The sequence below is a fragment of the Thunnus albacares genome, chromosome 14 (assembly GCF_914725855.1).
Source record: "Thunnus albacares chromosome 14, fThuAlb1.1, whole genome shotgun sequence".
NCBI lineage: Eukaryota > Metazoa > Chordata > Actinopteri > Scombriformes > Scombridae > Thunnus > Thunnus albacares.
The window spans coordinates 908,989-935,992 of record NC_058119.1 but is presented as its reverse complement, the minus strand read 5'-3'; the positions used below and the strand labels follow the sequence as shown (position 1 = coordinate 935,992).

Below are 27,004 nucleotides of genomic sequence, written 5' to 3'. Positions count from 1 at the left end.
ACAGAGGCTCATCCTAATAGAAAAAACAACAACAACAACAACTGGGATCAGTTTATAAAAACATGTACCCCTAGTGGGTTGTTTCTCCTGGGGACTAACCAAGACATCATTGTACTGGCTTTTGTGTTAACAATTGATTTGTTTGTTTGTTTATTGGTATGTTGTCTGTGTCCCTCACATTTTGAATTAAATCAGTGGTCCCAGTAAATACTGCCTGCACTTGGAGACATTTTTATAATAATACAGTTAGCTGTTTATTGACAACCACCAAGCCATCAATCACTGTGATATTCTGAATAATGATCTCACTGATGTAGGACTTGGTGATTGTCCATATTTAAAAGCAGCTGACTGAGACATTTTCAAGTTCGATCAGCTAAGAAATACAAAAATATTTTTTAATCCTAACCTAAGATTTAAGAAATGAAGAAAATGCATTGCAGACAACATTTGGGGGAAGACATCACGTAACTTTATTATGCTCTCTCTAGAACTAAATTTTGAGAATGTCAAAAATGCCCTCCATGAAATATATACAATTTGTTCACAAATGTTAAGTGATATCTAGTTATGTATACAGAATATATTTCAATACAGATATGACATAAACATTACAGCAAAACTGTTGCTTGATGTTCATTGACAGATTATTCACTTTATGTTGTACACACATGCTTTCCCAAACTACCCTTTATCCAACTAAAATACACACTGAATTGCTCAGAGCACTGTAGTACACTTACTGTACTAGAATGATTATATACTGTAGGTACTGTATATACAAATGTTAGCAGTTCAACACATTGAACATGTGGCTTTTTCACATTATGCTTCCTTTAGAGAAGAGTGTTACCCAAGGGTATTGCTATTAGGTGGTAGTCACAGGTGCAAAACATTTGCCAAATGGTCAGTTGGGTAGACTATAAAGTAACAAAATAATTAGAGCAAGGTGAGTTTTTAAAAAATGTTTTCTATTTTTGATTTTCCACCTTCATCATTTCATAAGTACTTACAGTGTACTCTTTAACCATTGATGGAAGCACAGTTGCAGTGAGGAAGTCGAGGCATCTGTCAATCATCTTTGATGTAGTTAAGATTTTCATTAATATGCAGGTTGCAGGTTTGAGTAGTTGTTTCTTTAACCATGTGATGACAATGTTTTGTTTTTTAAAAAAAAACCCAAATCATAATGTCACACCTCTAACCAAGTGCTTTTTCTGTTCCTAAACCAAACCAAGATAAGAAAACGCTATTATAAATGTTTTCTGACTAATTTGCAACGCTTTTGGAAGACACTGACAATTTTGTGCTACAGACCAGATCAGAAAATGCTTATATTGTTGTAAAGTTTGGAGGACTTGTTAGACTGGCTGGCATGAAGGTCTCTTGAAGGACTTTTGAGTTCTTTAAATATTAATGGTCTTAGGATAACTCATTCATTGTACCCCTTTCAGATTTACACATTAAATCAGTTTTACACAGTAGGTTATATCAAAGGGAAAATTGTGGGATGGCCAGGTGAGTATATCCACTGATTGCAATGCCTCTATGCAAACAAATTAAATTTGGTCATACATTATGGTGTGATAAAGCTTTTATCCTGCAACTTCGCCTTCTAGTCTTATATAGCCGACTTCTTACTTAATAATACTGACCCCAAAAAAACCCACACCACTATGAATGTCTTACATCAGCCAGTTCATCATTCAAGGTAACTAAACCCATATTTAACGGATATGGTGTTATATTGTTGATGCCCTGTAAGCTTGAACCTTTCACCTTTAATCCTCACATGACCAACTCTGTGATCATACAACCCTCTTGAGTTGTCCTGTGATGAGAACACTAACAAATCTTAAACATAAGAATCTCTTTAATGTCTACTATCTATCCCTTATGAGGTGATCATTACATTAAAGCTTGTGCAGATGCACCTTTGGATAGGGCTACCAATTAAGATGATTGTTACACCTGCCTTAAGTTATGTATAAAATTTTATTTCTGCCAGTACACTGAGATTAAACAAATATTTGTGTAGACACTCCCAACCTACACACTGTGTGTACAATACATGTCTTACTGGAGGAATTCCAGAGAGACAACATCCAATACACCATAAAGGTTGTAGGTTATGCAGTGGCCATGCTGATTTATTGCTCACTAATGTGGCCCCACTATTAGTTTTGTTTGATTCTGAAATTCGGAATGACAATGGTGATTTAGAGACCGGACAGTCTGGACTAGAGTGCTTTGATAGCGGTCAATGAGCTGGTTATGTAGTTAAGATCCGGATGATGAAGTCTTTGGTCATCTAGACCAGGTTTCAGCCTGTCAAATATACCTTAAAGTACTGCTCACCCCATTGATTTGCAATAGAGATAACAGACTTTATGGAGGGATGCTGAGAAAGCATGCCCGAAGCACTGTACATTCAGTTTTCTACACCATCAGAATCTATAAAGAGTTTTTAAAGTGTTACAGTCATCATCTTTAGAAGATTTTTTTGGTCAATTATTTTTCACTTATTTGGTTTGGAAAAAGAAAATGTCTTTGCTGTCAGTGTATTTTTTGATATTCTGGGTGCATTTCAGTAAATTTCAGAATTTTCTGTGACTCCTGAACTTTATACAATATTGAATTAGATATCAGCATTGACAGTAGATTTGACATATAAAACAAGTGCATATCAAAACCTCATTCTCTACCAACTGCCCCAACATTTTTGCCCCTTCGCTAGCAGGGCCCATGGTTGGTGATCTGTCCATCCACCCAACACTTTGGTCCAGAGCAAGATAAGAACACAACTACTGGCCAGATTTCCATCAAATGTTGTGCGAATATTTTACGGTCTCCAAATGATTCCTAATTATTTTGGTGGCCTGCTGGACCTTGCCTTTTAGTGCCATTGCCATTCAATATTTTCTTTTCTCTTTTCTCTTCAGTTTCCCTTCTTCTACAATACAAGTAGACACTTTAGCAAGGCTACATCATCCACTCCATCATCTACATCATCATCCATCAGGTGTCTCCCCTACTTTACTTGGCCATCTGGATGGTGGATGGTGTCTTCTGTATGTCATTGGCTACCACGTTGACCTCTGAATCCTTTGCAAAAATTCTGCACAAAATTTTATTTTTATTTTTTTATAGTTTGTCTCATAGATTAACCTGAAATCCCTGAAAATCTTGTTTTTATGACCTCCAGTAGTTTAACTTCTCACCTTGCTGCAGTGATGGGTGTACTCCAGGATGCTGTGACATCATGTGTGGTTACAGGTGTAACAGAGCACACTTTTGACCCCATCCAATAAAACCCATCAGTCATGCTGGTTGTGGTCAGAAGTGAAACAGGCTTGAGAGGACAGTGAAATACTGCTGCTCAGACAGATGTTAAGTCACTCTTTAACATTGTGACATTTATACATTTTACATATATTTATAATTTTTTATCTTGAATTTTTAGCCTTTATATTTTGTTTTTTCTAATTCTTCTTTTTCACACTAGTTTTTATCATAGCCTAAGAACATACACCAGATTGCATTTCACTACACATTCTGTTTGTGTATTTGAATAATAAACATTTAAATCCTTGAATCCTTACTCTCACCATCAACTCAACATTTCCATTTGTACAAAGAAATGTCAACATCTAATGGGCTGGTTGTCAGTAGATTTACTGAGTACATTAGTGCTCCTCAGAGGATGAACGCTTTCCATTTTCAAGACCCCACAAACCTTCACTCGCATCACCCTCAATCCAGAATGTTAACTTTGTACATATCTCATAGATTATTGCCATAAAAATTGTTCAGTACATTTAGTGCTCCAAATTGAATGAACCCGTCTGATTTTAATGACCCCATGGCCTCTCCTCTAAGCCCACAATTTACATTTTCAGCCACACTACTGAAAAGCTTTAAGAACTGAAAATTGTCATTATATCGTTTGTGCTTTTTGTGTATGTTGCAGCTTCTAGGAGCTACCAGTATGGAAATCATCTTTGTTTAATGTAATGAATAATTATTGCAACAAAACAAGTAACATTTTAAAATTGAACCCAATTCATTAGCAGTATCTGTGCAGTAAGATCATTTGAGTTAAAGTACGTAATTGAATAAGATGGATAAATTCATACAGCAGATGAGATCCTTTGCTCAGCCTGTGATGTTGCTGCAGTATGCTGGTTTAGCTGGTTTCACCAAGAATGGCCAGTATGGAGCTGGCCTGTGATGCAAGTTTACTGCTGGTATGATCTGTCAGTTTAGCAAGGCTTTCCTTCATATTCACAGAGTCCAACTCCTGCTTCATCACACCTAGAGCAGACAGGAATGGGAAGAGGAAGAGAAAGAAGTGTGAGATGGATTGTAATCAGTGGTGGAAGCAGATAAAATGTATCCTGTCCTAGAGAATTCTCTGAACATCTGTGTGCATATGAATAATATTTTTCCTTAAGAGCACAAGAGAAGAAACAGACACACACATCAGTCAGGAGTGAAGATCATTATGCAGTGCATTAGTTCAACATGATATAGATAGAAGCAGTGTCTCAAAACCATAGTAGCACGTCTATATCCACTGGACCTAAAGTGGCAACATCACAGCTGACAGCTGTCACTGTTCAAATGTCTTAAACTGCAGTCCTTTTAATGGCCACTAGATGCTGGCCTCAAAAAACCTTCTATTCTACCAAGTAAGAGAGATGTACAAGAAGAGAGATGTTAGGATCTCAATTCTTAATCTTTCTTCTAAAGGTGTCTTTGTGACCATTTTAAACATCATAGCTTAATTTCCACGATATTTAAGGATATGTCCACATTCTTTCAACAATATTCACTTGCTTGCATGTACTTTGAAAGAGTTTTGGTCATTGTAGTTGTTCCTCCCGTCCATACTGGCCATTAAAAAATGTAAGTGATAGGAGACACTCTAATGCTTAGCTGAAGCTAACACTTAGCAGCCTAAGATAGACACATCAAGTCTTTTTGGTGCAAAATTTCGTCTTTGTTTTATTGTCCCTCCACTGCAGCTCAGCAAGGAGACACTGTCTGTGGAAGCACCAAGAAGAAATTTTGTTCTTCAGGACACCAATTTTACGGTACTTTCAGAGGTTAGGGTGGGTGTGGTAGATTTTTCTTTGTTTAGAAATCTAACTTTTGTTTTTATGAGAAAACAACTTTTGTACACGTCAAAATTAGAGATTTGCTTTAATTAGTCTTTGGAGTAAAACAGTGTCTGACTGTGTCGAGATAAGACAGTGTGGATCTTGTTTACCTGTAACTTTTCACTTTTTCATAGTTAACCTTTGGAATTGAGCTTCTGTGGATTTATTTTGCAGAAAACTCATTGCTTTTACACAGATTTCCAGTCACTAGTGGTCATTTTGGAAAATGGAAAAGAGTGTCCCTAATAATCAAAGCTCGTGAAAGCATACTCTATGAGGCAAATGACATTCAGCATGTCCAAACAAGCAATTTACAAAATGCTTGTACAGTTAAGAGGGTTTACTGAATCTGACTTGGAACCTGATGAGAAAAGGTTTCAGAGGTTTAGGATAAGAATACTCAAATGTTCTTACCATTGTTTCTAAAATAAAGACTAATAGTCAAGGCAACAGAGACTACTTGTCCAAGCTTTTGACATGTATTATAGGTCTGTAAAGCCTCATCCTGGTTAGGTCACTTTTCTTGATAATTCATGTCCCCTACCTGCTGTATGACCACACATATATTTCCTGACATTGTTCTGGGGAATATGATACACATACACTTTGCTTATTCATGATTTTTTTTATGGAAGCTGAAAAATACAACAACTTAATGTGCCACTACAAAACTTTCAGTTGGATTTCTTTGCACATGTGCTGCTGATCTTTTGGGTCTGGATCAAATTTCCCTGTTCAGTGACCCAATCAATTCAGAATGCCTCCAACTGTGTAATGTAAAATCAAAACACATACTGGAGTTAGCCAGGCTGCAGGTAAGACCTAAAGCACTGAACTTGACTTCAACCGCGCCTGTAGGATCCTCCAACATCTTCTTCAGCATGGGCAACAGCTCTGCCTCCCTAAATGGATCCTTCATCGACTCTGCAGTGTTCACACACACCCACAAACACACACACAAACACACAGATAAAAACACATGTAAATACATTTTCTAAATTTACATTTTCATACATTTGAAGTTGTCATATGCCCAAGAAATGTTTGCTTTCCCTTGCAATGTTTTTGTGTTTATACTATACAAGCAAATACTTTGCTTCTGTTGCTTTGTGTAGGGTGTTTCTCTCTCTTCACATCATCAATTACAACAGTGAACTGCAAACAAACGACTTACATCCAACTCTGAATTCTTTTTCTAAAACACAATATATTTTCAAATTTACCACAAACATAAACTGTATGTTTGATCAGAACTTAATGACCAGAAGGGGTCGAAATTCCAGCTCCAATTCTTTATTTCATGAATGAGTTTTTATTGTGTTTTAGAGTTCTTAAAAATGTTCCAAATCCATTTTTCATGTTTTTGTAATGTATGTCATCGCTCTTTCTCTTTTAATTGTATTTTGTCTTAGCTTTTACATTGAAAAGAAAAGTTTTTTATGCCAAAACTAAATAGGCACCTTTTGGGTAAAGAACCCCTCTATACAAGCTTGGGTATCTCCTCATAGATGCTCCTGTATTTTGGACGTAATATGATGTCTCCCATGTCCGTTATTGAGCACACCCCTTTCCTCTCTGCCAGTGTGGGATTGGCCTGAAACTACACAACCATATACCCAGCCCATCTACTTGTGAGTGCCCCATTGGCTGATATGTATACATACATACACACAGACACACACACACATGTATATATGTATATGTTTATGTGTATGTATGTATATATATATATATATGTGTGTGCGTGTGTGTGTGTGTGTGTGTGTATATATGTATATATACATACATAATCTAAGTAAAGTAACAGTTATTGGTGACATTTATAACAGCTGATGGACCAGTAGTATTGCAAGAGAAAACAAATCTGGCCCATTAGATGCTTTGTTAACACATTAATGGTTAGACTGACAGACAGACTTCAGTGACTTCAGGGCTCGTATTTATCAAGTGTCTAAGAGCAGAAAATCAGTCCTAACTTGAGAACATATATTTGGTCCCACTTTTAAGCTTTGGAGTGAAAATATTTTTCCACTTTCTTAACTTATGCCGTCCAGGATTTAGAAGAGCTGCAGAGAGACCTGTTCAGACTTCCTAGTAGGAAGACATTGAAAGGCAAATGAGCATACTTCCCCTTGTTGAGTTTCGGGGGAATAAAGCGTCATAAAAACATTCTCAGGTCTTACTCTGAGGCAGGAGTCATTTTAGTCCTTGTCAAGGTTGAGAGTGATTCTGACATGCTTGATAAATAAGTGCCCAGAACATTCGACTTAAGATAGTATCTGAAACTGCTGTACCAATGTCAATGGCAGATGCTATCGCCAGGGCAACCAGAGCCTCATTCTGCATGATGACATGCTCACTTGTTGCCATGGAAATAAGGTGCCGAATCCCATCTGCTTTTGCTACAGCGTGGACAACTTCCTGTCAGAGAGAGAAAGTAAACCCATTACATATGTTCAGTGTGTGTGTGTTTGTTTGTGTACATTCAGTACATTTAAAGTCTAATGTTAACTTTCAGAACAGAATGAAGTGACTCACAGTGCTCCGGCTGTGTCGGATGAGTGCAGCCAATAGGCGACTGGCTTCTCCCCGGACTCCTGCGTGATCTTTGGCTTCACACCATTCCATGACCCGAGCCAGCAGCATGGCATCTCTCCCCAGCACCAGGGCTGCCTCCTCTGACACACAGAGAATAGCTGAGCATGGGCATAATCACACGTTTTTTTGGGAGGGTTATGTCCCCCCCAATACTGAGAAAATACAGTAATAACAGTAGAAAATATGTTAAACATGTCCTTATTTTATGAGGACACTTACACTTAGTTGCGCTGACGGTTAGCTAGAACACACAACTTGGTTGTCTGATTTAGCATGTTGTTGTTGCTATTAATGTTCACTAAAGAAACTCAGAATCAGATCTCCTAATGTTCTAATCAACCTCACAGCGTTCTGTGCTGTGATGGTAGTCTGACAGGTGTTTTGGTCAGTAAGTGGAGGTGAAGAAATGGAGGAAGTAATGTTACCTAAAAAGCTGAGAAATCAAGACTGGCAGATGGACATGTTAGGTTTTTTTTCGGACAGTAAGTAATACAAATTAATTCCAATTAACTTCTGCTGACTGACTGGGAGTGAGAAATGCTTTGCTGAAAGACGGTGAAAAACACAAACACAATGTTAGAAATCTTGTAATTATGAGAAGTATAAGCCAGGAAAAAGACATCACCTGCAATAGTCTTGTGTCGCGAGCGTGCGAGCAACAGGATGTTGACTGCAGCTCACCTAACGGCCTGCGGTGTCGCTAATGAGAAGGAATTTCTGATACCGACATACAGAACCTTTAAAGTCCATAGCATATTTTTTGTTAAAGGGATAATCTGTCTTTTGTTCAAGTACAGCATTAGATGTCGTTCTAACCACAATATTTACACAAACATGCTTTGGATATGTATTTTTTCCCCATTGGAAGCTATCCTATTCACTACTACTGAAAAAGGCATAATTCTAATTTGTTGTTGTGTTTGAAGTCAGTAAACAGTAAACAACTGACCAAAACAAAACGAAGTAGAGGGGCAGTCACTACCAGAGAAATCACAGACTATTCCTTTAAATGTGAATTCAAATGGTCATTGTTGTCCTCAAAACTATGCTCTAAATGTACAAATTTTCATATATAAATATCATGGAATTGTGGGAAATGCACTTATAAAAGTTCTGGGGGAGGGTTCTCATTTTTCTCATTTTTCTCTAGATCTGGGTAAAAAAAAGATCTATTGCAGGTATTGTTTGACTGGAGAAGTTTCGACACTACTTGGTACTGGGTTATTTCATTCGATACCTTAAAGGTATTGAGTACTGATACCCATCCCTAGTTTCTTTCCATACTTGTCATTTGCTTGTTTAGCCAGTATATGTAGAATTGCTTTCACATATTATTCCGGGTTTTGTTTGTGTTTAGCATTGTTACATTTACACCTGCATTTACAGTTTGATCAAGACAGACACATGTTTAAGTTCACTTATTGTTTATTAATTTAAGTCCTGAGTTTCTTGAGCTGTAGATTATCTTGTGTTTCTTACCATACTCACCATGCTTTCTAGGAGACAAAGGGGGAGTCACCCATTGACTTCCTGCTTTTAAACTCTCACTTACATCACCAGTGATGTCATTGGTTAGACCAAGTATGGGGAGATTTATTTTACTTGGTTAAATGTTTGGTTTAGTATCTATATGATGTGTACTTATTTTGGCTAGTAATGAGGGTTATGTTGTGGGTGATGTGTTTTGTTGTGAACATTGTTGACTGATACAAGTAGCATTGTTATATGCCAGTTGGTATAAGAGAAAGGACACCCCTGCAAGAAATGTGGTTCTGCCTAGTAGATTGAAGGGCCTATTTAGAGGGAGAGATGTGGATTTAGACAAGAGCAGAAATTAGAGGATGACAGTGTGGTTGTGTGCACATGATCATGCCTTAGTTTGATTTGTTTGTATTCATTTCTATTTTTGAGACAGTTGTTTTTTGTTACACTGGACAGAATAAATCTCTTTTTTTCACTCATTCAACAAGAGTCTGACTGCCTCCTACCACCTTCCTTGCTACTCTAGTCAGGCTTCCTCACAGGAATGAACATCATACTGAAAAGACAAAGGTTTACATTTTGACTTAGGGTGGTGCTTGGACAAGGAGAGTCATGGACTGTTTTAAAATGAAAGGGTTCATCCTCTGGGAAGCATGACAATTACAACAATCTCCTCATTAGATTTTGATATGTCTTGTATACAAATGAGAGATTTTGCCTGATCTTTATCTACTGTTACAGAAGAATCTTCCTCTCTGCACACACATCACACAGCAGCAATGTCTTCAATGATCTTACACTATTCTAACACTTGAAACTCATGTGGAAATCCAAACCAAATCCCATCTTCAACAAAGTATTATTCATTTAATTAAATATTATTCAGCAGATTATAGTACTATAACCATAATGCATCTGCAAGCAGCATTTTGCCTTCACTAAACTGTGAGAGATTCAAGTTCAAAGAACAAACATAAGATTTAAAAAAGCATAGGAATGAAATGTATTTAAATAAAATGGTGTAAGTAGCTAAAGTCTGAGAGAGTACAATCAGGATACTGGTGGGTAAACTCACTGCAATTTATTAATATATCATGCCATAGGTTTAGAGTTTCAACTGCACCAACATTCAACAACAACACAACACAACACAACAACACATGCTCACCTTGTCCATCCACCATCATGCGCAGTGTACCCAGCAGTTTGAATTGAACTGGCGGCATGTCAGAGCGCAGCAGGGTCTTTATCCTCTCAGTCACCCCATCCTCCAGCATCCGTACCTTGTTGGAGGCTAGAAGACAAAGACATAATTTGCATTTAGCATCCACATAATTTTAAGTAAATTTTAAATAATAAAATTTTATTTATTTATTTATTTTTGCTGTTTTTAAGACTTAACTGTACAACTCTTTTTTTTATGAGTTTCTGTTTCTTTACTGTAGGTTTCTGTAGATGTTGTGTATCTGTGTCTTGGTGTGATCATTTTTATGCAGCTGTCCTTCACAAGGTAAGTTTCATGTGGCATAATTACTTTGGTTAATGGAATCATATCTCTACTGTGTGCTTTGATCAGTACCAGGAATGGCCAGGTTTCTGAGTGCGCTCAGTCCAGCATGTTGCACAGACACGTCTCCTTCATCCACATGCTGCTCCAACAAGGTCAGGATGTGAGGAACCACACCGAGGTCCAGCATCTTCACACAGTTGCTGTCTGACAGAAATACAGCAGGACAGTGCTGTTACAGGCTGGCAAAGTCACTTTCAAAACCCTATGCTTCTTAAAACTGTAGCTGCAATATTTCATCACTTAAGACAAACCCAATGCTTACCGTTTACAAACAATATTATCATAACAGTTAGAGAAGTGATATTTGTATCCATACTTGCACTCAACCGTCTTTTTCTTGTCTTTTTCCCCTTGAAATTTGTCTGCCAACACTGTCTGCAAAGACTGTATAGTCTACAGTATATCTGTTAACCTTAGGAAACTTTTATTTATCATTTTTATCATTCATGCCCCCAGTTACAGCCAACTACAGCTGAGTGTTGAAGACAACATTTTAGTTTTGAAATGTGGTAAATTGCAGTTCCTCTGGTGGCCACAAGATGCTGGCATGACCAGATTAAACTGTCAGGGGTCCCCTGCGCAAAAATAAGGGCCCCTGTTCACTCCTTTTCTTCCCACTCTCTGTGTAGTGTGTACACACTGTAATATGACCTGGTCCCAGTGTTCATTTGATTTACACAGATTAATTAAGGAATAAGCAATATAAGCACAATGGTCTTTTGCAACTTGGTCCTCTATAAGACTCATGATCAAGTAACATCAATTCAATGAGGAAACCAAATGATGAACAGCCACTTTTGGGGCCCCTGGAGCAGTTGCCTGCTTTACCCAGTTGATCCAGCCTTACCTCCAAGAAAACTATATTAAAATTAACAGGGGGATATGAATGTGATATGATGTTTGTCTCACTGGTGATTGTGAGAAGTACTTCACTGAGGAGATATTGAATCTCAAAAAGAAATACTGTCATTCAGCTCTAGTGATGGCTGCTTGTTTTTCTCACATAAGCTCCACATAGACAGCATACCTGCTGTCACAGAAGTCTTTTCACAGTCTGTGGTCCTTTCTGACAAATATCTCACCATTCCTGGCAAAGTTGGCAATGGCCAGGGCTCCAGACAGCTGCAGCTGAGTGTTGGAGCTCTGCAGCCAGGACAGAACATCTTGGTACACCAGGCCTGACCCCTCACCAAAACACTTCTGCATAGACTCATCTGACACACACACATGCACACATGTTAATAAGGCAACACCACCATGTTTATGGTGCATTCAGACATATGGACACGATGATGAGAGGCCAGCAGTTATTATCATCCTAGAAGAGATCCAAAGAGGGAAAAATGGAGTGTCAGTTGAAAATGTTTAATTTCTCTGCAAATATACATGCAGGATCAGCAGTCGAAAGCTGCAACTTCTGAACCAGCTGGTGATACTCCCCTAATTTTTTCATGAGCCTGCAGAATGGAAAGCACCTACATCAAACTACATGGAGACTGGGATGCCTCTGTTTCCAGCAAAGATACCTGAACGCAATGCCAATCTTATCATGTTGAGTAATGTTAGATATTTAAATGTACAGTTTCAACCACACTCAGAAAGATTGGTCTGTTGTCCTGATTATGTTGACTGATGATGACAGGAGAGGGCCGCACTCAGTGAAAAGAACAGAAGGACAAGAAGACACAACATTTTCTGCCAGCCTTCATCACTCTCACAACCATGCAGTACAGATCCATTAAGTAGATAGTGCATAGGTGGCATTGTTTAAGGAAAGGCAAATGAGGAAGTTAATATCCAAACTAAGGCAGAGTTGTTGCTGTATGCACATTCAGAGATGTCAAACAAAGTCCCACTTGCATCACTCACCTCCTAAAAGCAATGATACTATGAGGTTGGAGGCAATCTTGATGCTGCAGAGGTCGTGGGGGTCAGAACCTCCTTGCAGACCCCGAATCATCTCTGATAATGCCTCTGGTACTCCTGACTCTGCAAACTGCAACTTCAATGTATCTGGTGGTACAACAGAACCAGGCAAACTTCACTAGCTTTTTTTTTTACCATTATTAATAACCAACACTTTCTTTCAATAAATGTACAACATCATTAGAAAGCAAAATGGAAGAACTAAGGTTTTGATTTTTATGTAATACATGGTATTGAACATTATTCCATGTTGGAACATCTGACATTACACCAGCAGTGAATGTGGTTCTAGTCTATTGTATTATGTATAAATGAAAAGGATTAGTGCTGTCTGTCAACTGATGAGAAACAAATTCTTTCAAATGAGAATCGTAATGCTAAAGGATTTTTAAATTTTAGATTCAAAGTTCATCTTAGAGTTGTTCTGGAGCTTTCAGTCTTAACTTGTGCTCATCAGCAGATGGAGTTGCCCAGAAAAAATATATAATCAATCAAACTTCAAATGCAGGCTGCAGTCTACTGCTGGACTGAATCATTTTCTTTGTGAATGAAGCAACAGGACAGTTGTCCTTTAAGACAATAATGTGCATCTTTGATCCTTAATTATTTGAGCTGTACATACTTCTATTTAGGCATCAACAATATGAATGAAAATCTTGATATTGATTTATGTTATGATACAGAAAATTCAATTGAGAAACAGTTTATAGATAAAATAACCAAAAAGAAATAACTTTGGCTAATCCAACGAATTAAATATCTGACAAGTACATAATCATTTAATTGGTGTAAAAAATAAACAATTTCTCAATATTTTCCTTCAACAATGACTGCTCCCTGTCTCCAGTTCTTTTGTCCAGAGAGGCCTTAGCTCACGGCACCTATTGATCTACTCAATCAATATCCCATTTTCCTTTAACAATATGCATTACATGTCACCCTATGCTGATGATATTTTATTATTTGTTCAAAATCTTAAATCTCTCCCAAACAGGTTTAGAATTCCTGTACTGTATCTTGTTTCGTCCTTCTCCTCTTCTTCACCTTTTTTGCTTTCTTGTGTGCTTGTCTTTTTTGTACTGAGGGGTGTTATCCTTGTTTTAGAGAGGATTTGTATCAGTACTGAGGTATGTCTTATTCACCTCCATAAGATTGAGATTGTTTATTTTGGGATGTTTTAAAATAACTGTACATGATTTCTTGACCTGTATGTTCTTCTTCAAAAATGTAATAAATAATTGGTCACAAAATAACACACATGCAAAAATCATAATACTGTGACAATTTTGTGACAAAACAGTCCTGGGGTCTGTTTATAACTATTGCGTACGCACAAATCGGGGCCTGAAAGAGGCGTTTGCCACACAAATTTTATATATTGAGTGTGTGATGTAAAAACTACTTAAAACTGGTTAACTAGCAACTGGCCCGCTGCAGCATATCCAGCAAGAATTTAACCAGAGATGTCTGACTTTACGATCCACTGCAATGTTTACTGAAGTTGTGTATGGTTGTTTTGGGCTTTTGTGCACAAGTACACTTGTAATATGGATCCTACGCACTGTTCTATATATGAGACCCCTGCTCATTGATTTACAATATTACCCACAATGGCCTAATACAACCAGAGATATAAAATGGGTGGATACATGCATGTTACTTCCCCCTGAGCCAGGTCATAAAACCAGGTAGTCAATAAACACTATGGAAAAATTTCTGATAGTTGACAAATGTATATCAATGTTGCCAAACCCTAACTCTATTTGTCCATCTCTTAGCACAAGCCTGACTTCATTCATCCTAACTTGAGAGGTTTGAAAGCTGATCTCAGCTGAAATATCAAGTCATGCTTGATGAAGCCAGACTTCCATTAATACATCTTCCCTTTCTCAGCCTCTTTCCTGGAGCAGGTCTTACCACTCTCGCCCAGTGAGCCCAGTATTTCCAGGATGACATGTCGGCGTTCAGCATCAGGAGCCCGTTTCAGCTGAAAGGTCAGTACATCTGCCACGTCCAGCTCTGCCAGGGCCTCCCTCGCAGAGTCTGCAAAAATAGGGGTCTATAACTATAGACAGTGTAGGAGGTAACAATTATCCTGACTACCAGTTTAAGTGATCATACAGCTGACATCTACAGCTTATTTAAGACAGCAGCTTTTTGAAATGGTGAATTTTACAGTCTTCTTGATAAGGGTCTAAAGAGGACCTATTATGCTCTTTTCCAGCTCTAAATTTTCATTTTTGGGTTCCACTAGAGTAGCTTTGCATGATTCACAGTTCAAAGGTCATAGTTCTTTATATTTGCTGGCCCTTTATGCAGCCCCTCAGTATAGCCTTTGTCTCTTTACAGTCCGTTTACAGTCCTGTCTCTTTAAGGCCCCCTCCCCAGTGAGAGTCACTCTGTTCTGTTTGGCCAGCTTTACATATCAGAGTTGTGTAATCTTACTGCCGATAAAAACACAATATTTCCTGCTTTACTGCTTCGAATTAAAATCTTTGGTTTGGTTCTTCTCCATTATTGTGACATTTCTGTGTAAGCTCTAACTCTCAATGATTGTTTCACATTCTTGATGATGAAATTTGTTAGGGAACCACTGAACAATGACTAAAGTCAGATCTGTATTTTGTTTGCTTGTTTGTTCTTCCCACTGCTTCTTCTTAGCTTTCCATATAAACTGTTTTAAAATGTGGGGGTATCACACTAGTGAGTGATGCCAGGTGTGTGTCAACATTTACTGTACCTTCATACCTTTGAGCAATGTAGAGTTTATGCTTTATATGACTGAAGAGGGAAATCAAGGAGAACACATGGAAAACATGCAAACACAACACAGAAATGACCAAGAATGTCATTGGTGACATGTCTAAATACTGAGACAACGTGATGCCCTGGGGAAATCATAATTGAATAATAATTATCACTCTAATAATTATGATTACCCAATAATTACCTATGTCAGCCAGGTTACAGAGGGCCAGCAGGCAGACGTTGACCAGGGGGTCATTCTCTGGATACTCCCTCATGATGGACACCAGTCTGGGTATTACACCACTCTGAACCAACTGGTCCTGTTGGTATGCTGGGTGGAGGGCAGTGAGAAAGTATGGTGATCAAATATACAGTAACAGATACAGACTGACCAGAGATACATGAAAGCACATTTGTTAAAGGTTAAACTCAAGCGGGTAGCTCCCAGCCTCAAAAGTGAAACCAATGCGGAAGTGCCTTAAACCTGCATTCCTTCTAATGGCCAGCAGGGGGCAACTCCACTGGCTGCAGAAAGAAATCGATTATATGGAAGTCTATGAGAAAATCACCCTACTTCTCACTTGATTTATTACCTCAGTAAACACTTTCCTAAAGAGTTTATCGTCTAAATCGCTAGTTTCAAGTCTTCTTCAATACAGCATGATGTTCATTTTGTAAATTATGGTCTAATTCAGAGTAAAATAGATGACAAAGCAGAGTATGCTTTAGGGCGTGTGATTGACAAGTCGCTACCAAAGCGACAACGTTGATCACGTAAAGTAACCATAACCCCAGAGTATAGGCGTAGCTGCTATTTCACAGTGTGTTTTCAGTTCATGAAAGTTAATTGTAACATTCTCATCACCTAAAAAAGTCTTGTTCAGCGTTTAGTTGTGATAAAAAACCCTCTAAGGAGGCGGATGTTCAGTTTTTCCGATGAGTACATTTTGTTGTAAGGGTTTAAGGCCTGTTTTTCGCTTGCGGAAATTAGCGTTAGTATTAGCATTATCATTGTTAACCATAGATTGTAAATGCACCATGCTAACCGTGCTAGCAGCTAACGCTATGGTCAGCTCAACCCTCTCATCCAAATATAGTCACTTCTGGCTCCAAAAATCAAACACGATGACGGTCAAATCCAAGATGGCGATGATCAAATCGCTATGCTCGAGCCTTCAAAACGGCAGTTCACAAGCCAATGGGTGATGTCACGGTGACTACGTCCATATTTTTTACAGTCTATGGTTAAACTCTGTCCTCTCAGTGAGAGGGAGGCATTCCCATCTTGAGGCTGCCTCTTTCAAAGCACTGTATGTTCATTCCAAAGCTGCCTCCATACAGCTAGGTGTGCATGTGCAATGTGTCCATCTTTTGTCTGAACTAGTGCAGTGCCCATTAAAAATGTGCCTGTTTGGAACTGCTGGCCTGATTGGCCTCTGGTATTGCTGCTTCAATGCATATAAAAATGAATGCTGTTGATGTGAGGTGTGAAAGAGTACCAACAACATGAAATAAACTAGCATTCTATTAAACACAGATGTTAAGTACTGTAATAGTGACTCAGAGAGCTTTTGAAAAAATGTGCATCCTTAAGTAAAGTGGATATATCATATTAGACTCTTAGATCATTCATTTTCTGTGGCTTCAGTTCGTTGGGTATATATGCTCAAAAGATTTGTGCTTTATGAGACATACTGGTTTTGAACTGCCCGTGGGAAGTAGCCTAAGAATCCATCCATTCCTGATCTGACTTTGCTGTCTACTTTTCTCTTTTTAGATCTTGAATTCTGAAATGCAGAGAAAGCTTTCCAGCCTGTCTCTCCTCACCAGTATTGTCTCTGCCACTCGCTCGTGCTCTCAGCTCGCTTGCCCTCTCTCTCTCTGTTTCTCTTGTCTTTTTAAAATGAATTGGGAAGCCGACAACAAAGCCTAACTTTTAATGTTATCAAACGAAGACAGATGTCCTCCCCTCGTCTCTCTCATGGCAGAGTTATACATACCACCCCACTGCTGCAGAGTGGCAGCTTGCCGTTCTCTTGTTTACTCAAAGCTTATTAATATTGAACATATCACATGTCCATATTGCACCACATTTGACACTGCACTTTGTTGGGTCCCCAGCAATGCACCCACCAAGTGTGAAGTAGATCGGATGAACAGTTCTTGAGATACGCAAAGGACATACATACATAAATACATACATACCAGACAAGCGGCAACCTCCGGGGCTGAAAAATGAAGCCAATAAGGAAGTGCTAAAAACCTGCATTCCCTCTAATGGTCAGCAGGGGGCAACTCCACTGGCTGCAAAAAGAAGTCCGATTGTGTGGAAGTCTATGAGAAAATGACCCTACTTTTCTCTTGAATTATTACCTCAGTAAACTGTTTCCTAATGAGTTTATGGTCTCAATCGCTAGTTTCTTCAATACAGCATGCTTTTCATTTTGTAAATTATGGTCCTATGTAATTTAAATTTGACGACAAAGCAGGGTACTCTTTAGGGTGTGGCTACGTTGTGATTGACAAGTCACTACCATGACGATAACATTGCTCATGTAACGTAACCATTGCATATAGGCTGGTGCTATTTCACAGTGTGTTTTCAGTTCACTGAAGTTAACTGTAACATTTTGGCCGCCTAAAAGTCTTGTTCAGTGTTTGGTTGTAATAAATAAATCTGAATGGGGGGGGGGGTGTAGCTCACAGCGATGTATGATGCAGCTTGTTTTTGGGTTTTTTTTTCCAAATGAGGCAGTTTGGGACAGAAACCCCAGATTCCTACCTATTATTAAGGAATCCTTATCCACTTGGTGGTCTTATAGTGACTGCTACCTTTGGAAGTCATTGTTTTGTTGATATGTTGTTTTTATGTTGTTCACTATCTTCACGGCTGTCAGCCATAATGATCGGAAGGGTAAACTATTTCCTATTTTAACCCCCTCCATGAAATGAAAACACTTAAAATAATCTCATATAATGTGAATGGTATTAATAATCCAATTAAGAGTAAGAAGTTACTGCAACAGCTCAAAAAAGAAACAGGAGATATAATCTTTTTGCAGGAAATGCATTTAGTGAAACTAGAACATGAAAAACTTACAAATGCTCAGGTATATTACTCATCCTATAAGTCCTCAAAAAGAGGAGTTGCTATTTTAATAATGCCACAAATAGCTTTTACGCTGGAAAAGCTGATATCAGACAAGGACTAGATATGTAATGGTTTCATTTATGAATATCTACAACCCCACTGAAGAGGGTCCAGACCTAATCGAAAAGATAGTTGAAGTAATAGTTTCAGAAAGCCAAGGGATAGCAATTATTTCAGGTGACCTAAATCTAATCATAGACCCAAAGATGGATACACAAAGTGATAGACAACGTAGCTCAGATCAAGCTGCTAAAATAATGAGAGGAGCAGCCAAGGAAAAAGGGCTGACAGATGTGAGGAGAACTCTCCACCCGAAAGAAAGAGATTATACCTTCTTTTCAAAATCTTACTGTAGATATTCGAGACTAGACTATTTCTTTATGTTTAAGAATCACGAATCAAGGGTAATAGAATGCAATATAAATCAAATCACTTTGTCTGACCGTGCTTTGATAACTATGAAATTGAACTTTGATCTGGAAGTGGGTCATACTCTTTGGAGACTAAATAACCCCTTGTTACAAATGGAAGACTTCAAGATTAAAATAAGATCAACTATTAAAAATTACCGAGAAATAAATGATACAGAGGATGTCGAAGCAGTTATGCTGTGGGAGGGAGCAAAAGCAGTATTGAGAGGGGAAATTATATCATTGGCTTCATATAAGAAGAAAGAGAGGAACAAAAGAGTCAAGGAAATAGAACAATCAATAAGGATATTGGAACTGGAGCATAAGGCAAAAGGAAACCGTGTTGACTTGCATCCTTTAAATAAGCTAAGGAAAGAATTTGACTGATTGCTAACTGAAAAGGTAGAGAAATCATTGATATTTACTAAACAGCAATACTTTGATAGTGGAACAAAAGCAATGAAAAACCTGGCCTATAAATTGAAAAAAACAACAGAAAAAAAATCAAATATCATTTCTATCAAAGACCAAACCAGGAATATAAGTGTAAAAGGTAAACAAGAAATAGCACAAGAATTTGCAAAATACTATAAACAATTATATAGCTCTGACAATAATCTGCTCCCTCAAAATAAAATTAAAGAATATCTATCTGGAATAAAACTACCACAGATGACAGATAAACAAAATGCAAACCTAATTTTGCCGGTTACGTCAGAGGAGATCAAAGCAGCAATAAAGAAATCAAAAAAGGGTAAATGCCCATGGAGCGACGGGTTTACAGGCGAATTTTATAAGGAATTTGATAAAGAATTACTGCTGATTTTAGAGAGAACATTTAACTGAGCATTAGACCATAGCCAATGGGCAAATACTGCAGCTCCATAATTACAGTCATACACAAAGAAAGCAAGGATCCTACTGACTGTGGATCCTATAGACCTATAACTTTATTGAATGTAGATCAAAAATTGTTAAGCAGTATCCTAGCGGATAGATTGTCAAAAATGATTCCGCATATTATAAACCCAGACCAAACAGGCTTTATCCCAAATAGACATTTATCTGATAATGTAAGTCAAACCCTGAATATAATAGACTACTAAACAAATACTCAAACATTGATCCTCACTTTGGACGCTGAAAAAGCCTTTGACAGGGTGTCATGGTCTTTTATATTAGAAACCTGTGTTAAGTTCGGCATCAAGAGCACAGGTCAGGGCTAACAGGACCCTGTCAGATAGCTTTGAATTAGATAGGGGAAAGAGACAAGGGGATCCACTCTCACCTTTAATTTTTGAGATTTTTACTGAACCCCTGGCAGCATACATCAGAGCAACCAATGAAATTGAAGGTGTGAAAATAGCAGAGGAATATCACAAACTGGCTTTATATGCAGATGATGTGGTTCTATATATCACAAACTTAGAAAAATCATTACCAACACTTATGAAAATCATTAATAACTATGGTTTAGTATCAGGGTACAAGCTAAACATGCAGAAGTGTGAAGCAATGGTTTTAGGAGCACCTGTCAATAAAGAATTGAAAAAGGAATATCTATGGAGATGGTACGAGGATAGAGTCAAATATCTGGGAACTGTGACACCAAAGAATATCAAGTTATTATATCAATTGAACTATAACTGTTTGGAAGCACAAATAAGGCAAAATCTGAATCTGTGGAGAACCGTTTCTCTGTCACTAGGTGTGTTTCGATAATTGTGCCACTCCTTCCTTCACTACCGCTCAACCCTTGATATTACGTAGCACCATACCTGTACACCATGTGAGAGCCACCTAACAAGTGGGTGGGTGGAGTCTGAGGGGAGTGGAAGATTTATAATGGAACACTTGCCCTCAATTGCACAATTTGCAAAATCTATTCAATGATGATTTGTCAAACAGTCATTTGCCTAACTGTCTGTTAATTGCAGTCACTGTGTCTCACATATCCATTAACCTAAAGTGAGAGGAGGAATCGTTTTCAGTGAATGTAATATGTGAAAATCAGGTGAGGTCATCAGTGTCTTCAATAATAATATAAAATAAACTGCATTTACATTACATGTTTCTGTAGTTCTGAATTTGAAGTGGTTTAAAACAAAAAAAAAATGCAACAGTGTATGCTATGTAGTGAGTCTACATGTTCACTCACTCCCATGGCCCTTTGAGGGTTGATCTCATGATGGTGATGGGGATTCTCTGAGAGGAAGTGAAAAAGGGTTTTTTGAACCACTATTGAAATGCATCAATGGGCTTTGTGGCGCTAGGGGCAGAAACTGCACATTTGGGGAGGAACAGCAGGTTCAGCTACTCAGTCCTCAGAGGGACAAACCCTCATAGGCTGTACCCATCCAAGGGGGTGGAATCACACATGGGACGCAGCTGTGGCACTAAACCTCTGGCATAAGAAAGAGGCTAGAGTACCAGTCATCTTCACCATGGTCTCATTGGTTTACTGTAATACAATGGTAATATTGTATAATTAATAATATTCAATTGTAAAATGATCATTTATACCACAAATGATCATTTTACATCTGAGAATCATAAATACAGTATTTGTTAATTAAAACTGAACACTGACCTGCCGTCTGTCACTCTCTGTACTCTTCAAAAGAACACAGTCTCTGCCTCATCAGCACACTGTTCATCATCAGTAAGCCCTGCTGACTGAACCAGCATTGTCACACCAACTCACAGTTGTCAAAGCAGATGCGTCCAATGGCCCTGCCGGTGTTCAGCAGCATCTCCTGGTTACTGCTGTTTAGATGAGGTACCAGCACCTTTACAAGGCCTGCCTCGATGCATGGTTCCCTGACTGCAGCTACAAAACACAAGGATATGATTTAGCCCCTGGAACTGCCTTAAATTGCCCCTTAAATCTCCCGTCCAGACATGTTATGAGACATATACAAATACTCTGCCTTGAATAATAATTTGTGTTTAGCATGTTTTTTTCCACAAAAAAGTATGATTATGATGTTATTAATTATTACAATTAAATCTCCTTCTCCCTCATTGAACAATCCAGAATCTATGAATATGCAAATATTTTTCATTTCAAATGTTTAACTGCTGGACACAAGGTGTCTCTTACTTCACTGAAAAGTCTATTCTCAGTGTATGTGCACTGGAGGCCTACACACTTTACAGCCTTCTAGTGTCAAACTCTGCACATACATCATCCTGCACAGTAAAACTGTAGGACTGTAGGAACCAGAAGCAAAACTCATTTTGTGTGTTGGGGGACTTAAACTAGCCTCAAAGATGGACATCTTTTTCACACAATACTGTGCAACATTCTATCGATTTTATTCTGTATCTGCTTGTTAAACTGCAGCGATGGTGGCTCGATGCTGCGTGACAGCAACACATGATTTGCTCCATGTGGTCATGCAGGTGACTACAGTGCTGTTGCATTAATCAGCTGTAGCATTCAAAACAATGAAATATGTTCTTGCTGTACCTAATTATTATTTGCATGTTCCCCAACATGATCATAAAAGTTAATTGTTGTTTTATATGGTCTAGGGACATCATTATCATTATCATTATCATTATGTAATAACTCTAGCTGTATCCTACCTTCTCGGGCCATCTCTGCCACCACGAGAGCCACCTGGCAGCTCAGGCTGCTTTTACTCCGTAAAGCCTGAGCCAACGTGGGTAGAATCCCACTTTTGGCAATCTCAACTGCAGCATCTTTTTCTGTGGACACACACATGCAAACATTTGTTCATAATGACAACAATGGAGGAATAGCCAATTACAGAATGTACTGGAAATATGTGAAGTCAGTTTTGGCAGATCATTGTTGTTTTAAAGCCCCATGTGTCTCTAAGCCAAAAAGTGACTCAGACTTTTCTTAGTTAATAATGACTTTCTCAGTTGTTTGACAACAACTTGGAGGTTAACTAAAGACAGCACACTGCGGGAATGGTTATTCATGTTGCCCAGAGGATTATATATTTGGTGGCCTCCTGACCTTTGCCCTATTGCCATCATCAGGCTACAGTTTCCACTTTCACCCATTATGTGACAATCTAACAGGCCAATTGTGCCACACCAAATATTCCATTTGCACACAAGATACAGGATAATACAGATTGAGATTTTGTGGGTCCTCATGTTCCCCAGAAGACCCTTTTCAATTAGTGTCAATAATTCTGTGACCTGTGCTGACATTCTGAACACAGCTCCATTTTTTCTAGCAATAAAATAAGGAAATGTTTTCTAAGCTGAACATGACTGTAGGCAAAGCATGATGAAAAACCAACACAGCTCTGTGTGTGTGTTTGTGTGTGTGTGTGTGTGTGTGTGTGTGTGTGTGTGTGTGTGTGTTTGTTGGTGCGTGTGTGTTACATGACTTACTCTTTTCCAGCAGTGCAGCTAGCACTGCATCCAAATGAGGCTTGAGCTCCTCCTCAATCAGTTCTGTACTTACACTGATGGCCTTTAGTGCCTCACTCAGAGAGTCTGCAATACACACACAAACATACAACATCACCATCACCAGCAGCAGCAGCAACAGCAACAACAACAGTAAGAATAAGAATGTCAGTTTCAAAACTCTTCCTGATTCCACTTAATTAACATATACATGAAAACATTAAATCAACAATACAAGTGCACCATATGAGGAGGAGGCACACACACACACACACACACACACACACACACACACACACACACACACAGACATATATATGTACAGTGCTGCTTGAAAGTTTGTGAACCCTTTAGAATTTTCTCTATTTCTGCATAAATATGACCTAAAGCATGATTGGATTTCCATTCAAGTCCTAAAACTAGATAAAGAGACGTCAATTAAACAAATGAGACAAAAACCTTACACTTATTTGTTATTTATTAAGGAAAATTATCCAGTGTTACATATTTGTGTGTGGCAAAAGTATATGAACCTCTAGGATTATCAATATATTTTAAGGACACATTAGAGTCGGATGTTTCAATCAATGGGATGACAATCAAGTGTGAGTCTGGGAGGCCCAACTTTATTTAAAGAGAAATCTGGGTCTTCACTATCAAAGTCTGAGCTTCACAACACAGGTTTGTGGAAGTGTGTCATGGCTCAAATAAAGGATATTTTGAGGACCTTAGAGGAAGAGTTGTTGATGCTCATCAAGCTGGAAAGGGTTACAAAAACCATTTCTTAAGAGTTTGGACTCCCCCAGTTGACTGTAAGGCAGATTTTGTGCAAATTGAAGACATCCAACACCATTGTTACCCTCCCCAGGAGTGGTCGAATAACAAAAATCACACCAAGGGCAGGTGTGTAATAGTCTGGGAGGCCACAAGGGACCCCAGGGTAACGTCTAGGAAACTAAAAGCCTCTCTTGCAATGGCTACAGTCAATGTTCATGAGTCCACCATCAGGAGTACACTGAACATCAATGGTGTGCATGGCAGAGTTGCAAGAAGAAAACCACTTCTCCAAAAAGAACATTGCTACCGTTTACAGTTTGCTCAAGACCATGTGGATAAGCCAGAAGGCAATTGGAAAAATGTCCTGTGGATGGATGAGACCAGAATCAAACTTTTTGGCTTGAATGAGAAGCATTATGTTTGGCGATGAGCAAACACTGCATTCCAGCATAAGAACCTGTGAAACATGGTAGTATCATGGTGGTAGTATCATGATTTGGGCTGCTTTGTTGCCTCTGAACCAGGACAGCTTGCAATCATTGATGGAGCTATGAGTTCTGAGTTGTACCAGCACATTGTACAGAAAAAATGTCAAGTGGCCGTCTGTGAAGTGAAGCTCAACAGAAAGTAGGTCATGCAGCAAGATAACCTTATACACACAAGTTGTTCTACCAAAGAACGGTTAAAGCAGAAGAAAGATAATGTTTTGGAATGGCCAAGACAACGTCCTGACCTTAATCCTACAGAAATGCTGTGGAAGGACCTGAAGCGGTAGGCAAAGAAGCCCACATTATCCCTGAGTTGACATTGTTCTGTAAGGAGGAATGGGCTAAAATTCCTCCAAGCTGAAATGCAGGGCTGATAAACAGTTACTGGAAACATTTGGTTGAAGTTATTGCTGCAAAAGGGGGTCACACCAGTTACTGAAAGCAAGGGTTCACATACTTTTGCCTCCCACAAATATGTAAGATTGGATAATTTTCCTCAATAAATAAATAAAAAAGTTTATTTTTTTGTCTCATTTATTTAATTGGGTTCACCTTATCTAGTTTAAGGACTAAGATGTAAATATATGATCACATTTTAGGTTTTTAGGTTATATATATATATGTGTGTGTATGTATGTATGTATATATATATATATATATATATATATATATATATGTGTGTGTGTGTGTGTGTGTGTGTACATACACACACACACTCACATACATTGTGAGGAAAGACCTGCAGATGGTAATCACCTTAGCTAATCTGTTGTAAGTCGAATGAAAATAGCCTGAGTGGAGGGGGCTATCAGGCTGATACACAGCCTGCCACGTCAGGATCTAACCCTTGTGTCCTTCTGCTGTGTGTGTGTGTGTGTGTGGCCATGTGCGTGTGTCCATCTGCTTCCATGTGTGTTTGACAGGAGAGCAGGCGAGTAATTTCCTAATCAGTCCCACAGAGTACTGTAAGGGAGTCCCTGGGGTGCTTATTACAACCGCTACAACTACACTGCATGTTTCCACACAAACAAATACACATGCATATATACTTATAGTTACATACATACAGGAGGTGGACACAATAACAGGAATGACTGAAGCTTATGTTTTGTGGTGCTTATGATGTGTCAGAGAGCTGTTGATTCAACTCAAGGATAATTTTTAAAGCTGTAAATTTATCATGCTGGGATTCAAGCCTCACTTCATCAGTTAACAAGACAAATAACATTCAGCGGCAGCAGTAGCTTCAGATGATGCTGGGTTGTTGGGTTTTCAGCTTATAATGCATGACAGCCACTGGACACTGAATAGTTTCTGTCCCTCCACTCTTGAGCTTTACAGTGCACTCTTACTGCCCAGTGAGACAAACAGCTTGGTGTTACAGGGATTGACATGGGGAGTGGTGCAACTCCACGCCTTGCACCAAAAAAGCTGAAATAATTTAACTTTTATGCATTGCTAAAAGAAGAGAGGAGCCTTGCTTGCTGTACTACTGGGAAATGATGATTTTTTAAATCTATCTATCTATCTATCTATCTATCTATCTATCTATCTATCTATCTATCTATCTATCTATCTAATAAGCCCTCATACACACTGACAAACACGTTCACACTCCCTGGTGTGTGATCCATGCCTAAAATCACAAAACCACAGCTGGTATCATACGTCATCACGCATACAAAACCATGCACACAGACACACACACACAGGCACACAGACACACAGACATGCAGACATACAGACATAGACACAGACACACACACTAGCAATGTTAGATACGTTGCTACTCACCGGCGTCTGTCATGGCTGCTGGTCGGCAGGCTTTCTGCTGGCTGGCTCACTGCCTTTGCCTGCTAACACTGTATGTGTATGTGTGTGTACAAATGTGTGTATGTGTGTGTAGGTGAGTATGTGTTTGGGTGTGTGGCAAGCAAAGGAGCTACCCTCCCTTCTTAAGGTCAGGTGTACCCCGCTTCTGTCTCCCACTCTTGTCTTTCTATCCCTCTGTCCTCCTCAGTCTCCCTCCCTCAATCTCATTATCCTCCTTCTCCCCCCCACCCCCCCACCCCCTGCTCCCACTGCGCTTGCGTTCTCTCTCTCTGCTCATTTTCTCTCTATTCCCTTGCTCTTTCACTCTCTCTTGTTCTTTCTTTCACAAATTCAAACAAGCTTTATTGTTTGGACAGGAGAGTTTATGGTGAAAGCATTCTAAGAATGTGACAACCAATACATATAATACAATTTAATGAATATTTGAAGAGATTTTGAAATATAAATATTTGAAATTTTTCAAA

General features: G+C 38.7%; 1 protein-coding gene across 1 annotated transcript; it reads right to left on the bottom strand.

The window, feature by feature from the left end:
• Positions 1–449: 449 nt before the first annotated feature.
• Positions 450–26,727, bottom strand: si:dkey-191g9.5 (rap1 GTPase-GDP dissociation stimulator 1). Its single transcript, XM_044373885.1, has 14 exons — positions 26,502–26,727; positions 23,425–23,529; positions 22,639–22,761; positions 21,752–21,877; positions 15,689–15,817; positions 14,656–14,781; positions 12,682–12,825; positions 11,895–12,026; positions 10,822–10,956; positions 10,411–10,536; positions 7,701–7,840; positions 7,457–7,583; positions 5,958–6,086; positions 450–4,314 (listed from the first exon to the last, which is right to left on the bottom strand). Exons 1-14 carry the CDS (start codon positions 26,512–26,514, stop codon positions 4,187–4,189), a joined length of 1,683 nt encoding a protein of 560 aa, XP_044229820.1. The 5' UTR covers positions 26,515–26,727; the 3' UTR covers positions 450–4,186.
• Between the last annotated feature and the right edge of the window lie 277 nt (positions 26,728–27,004).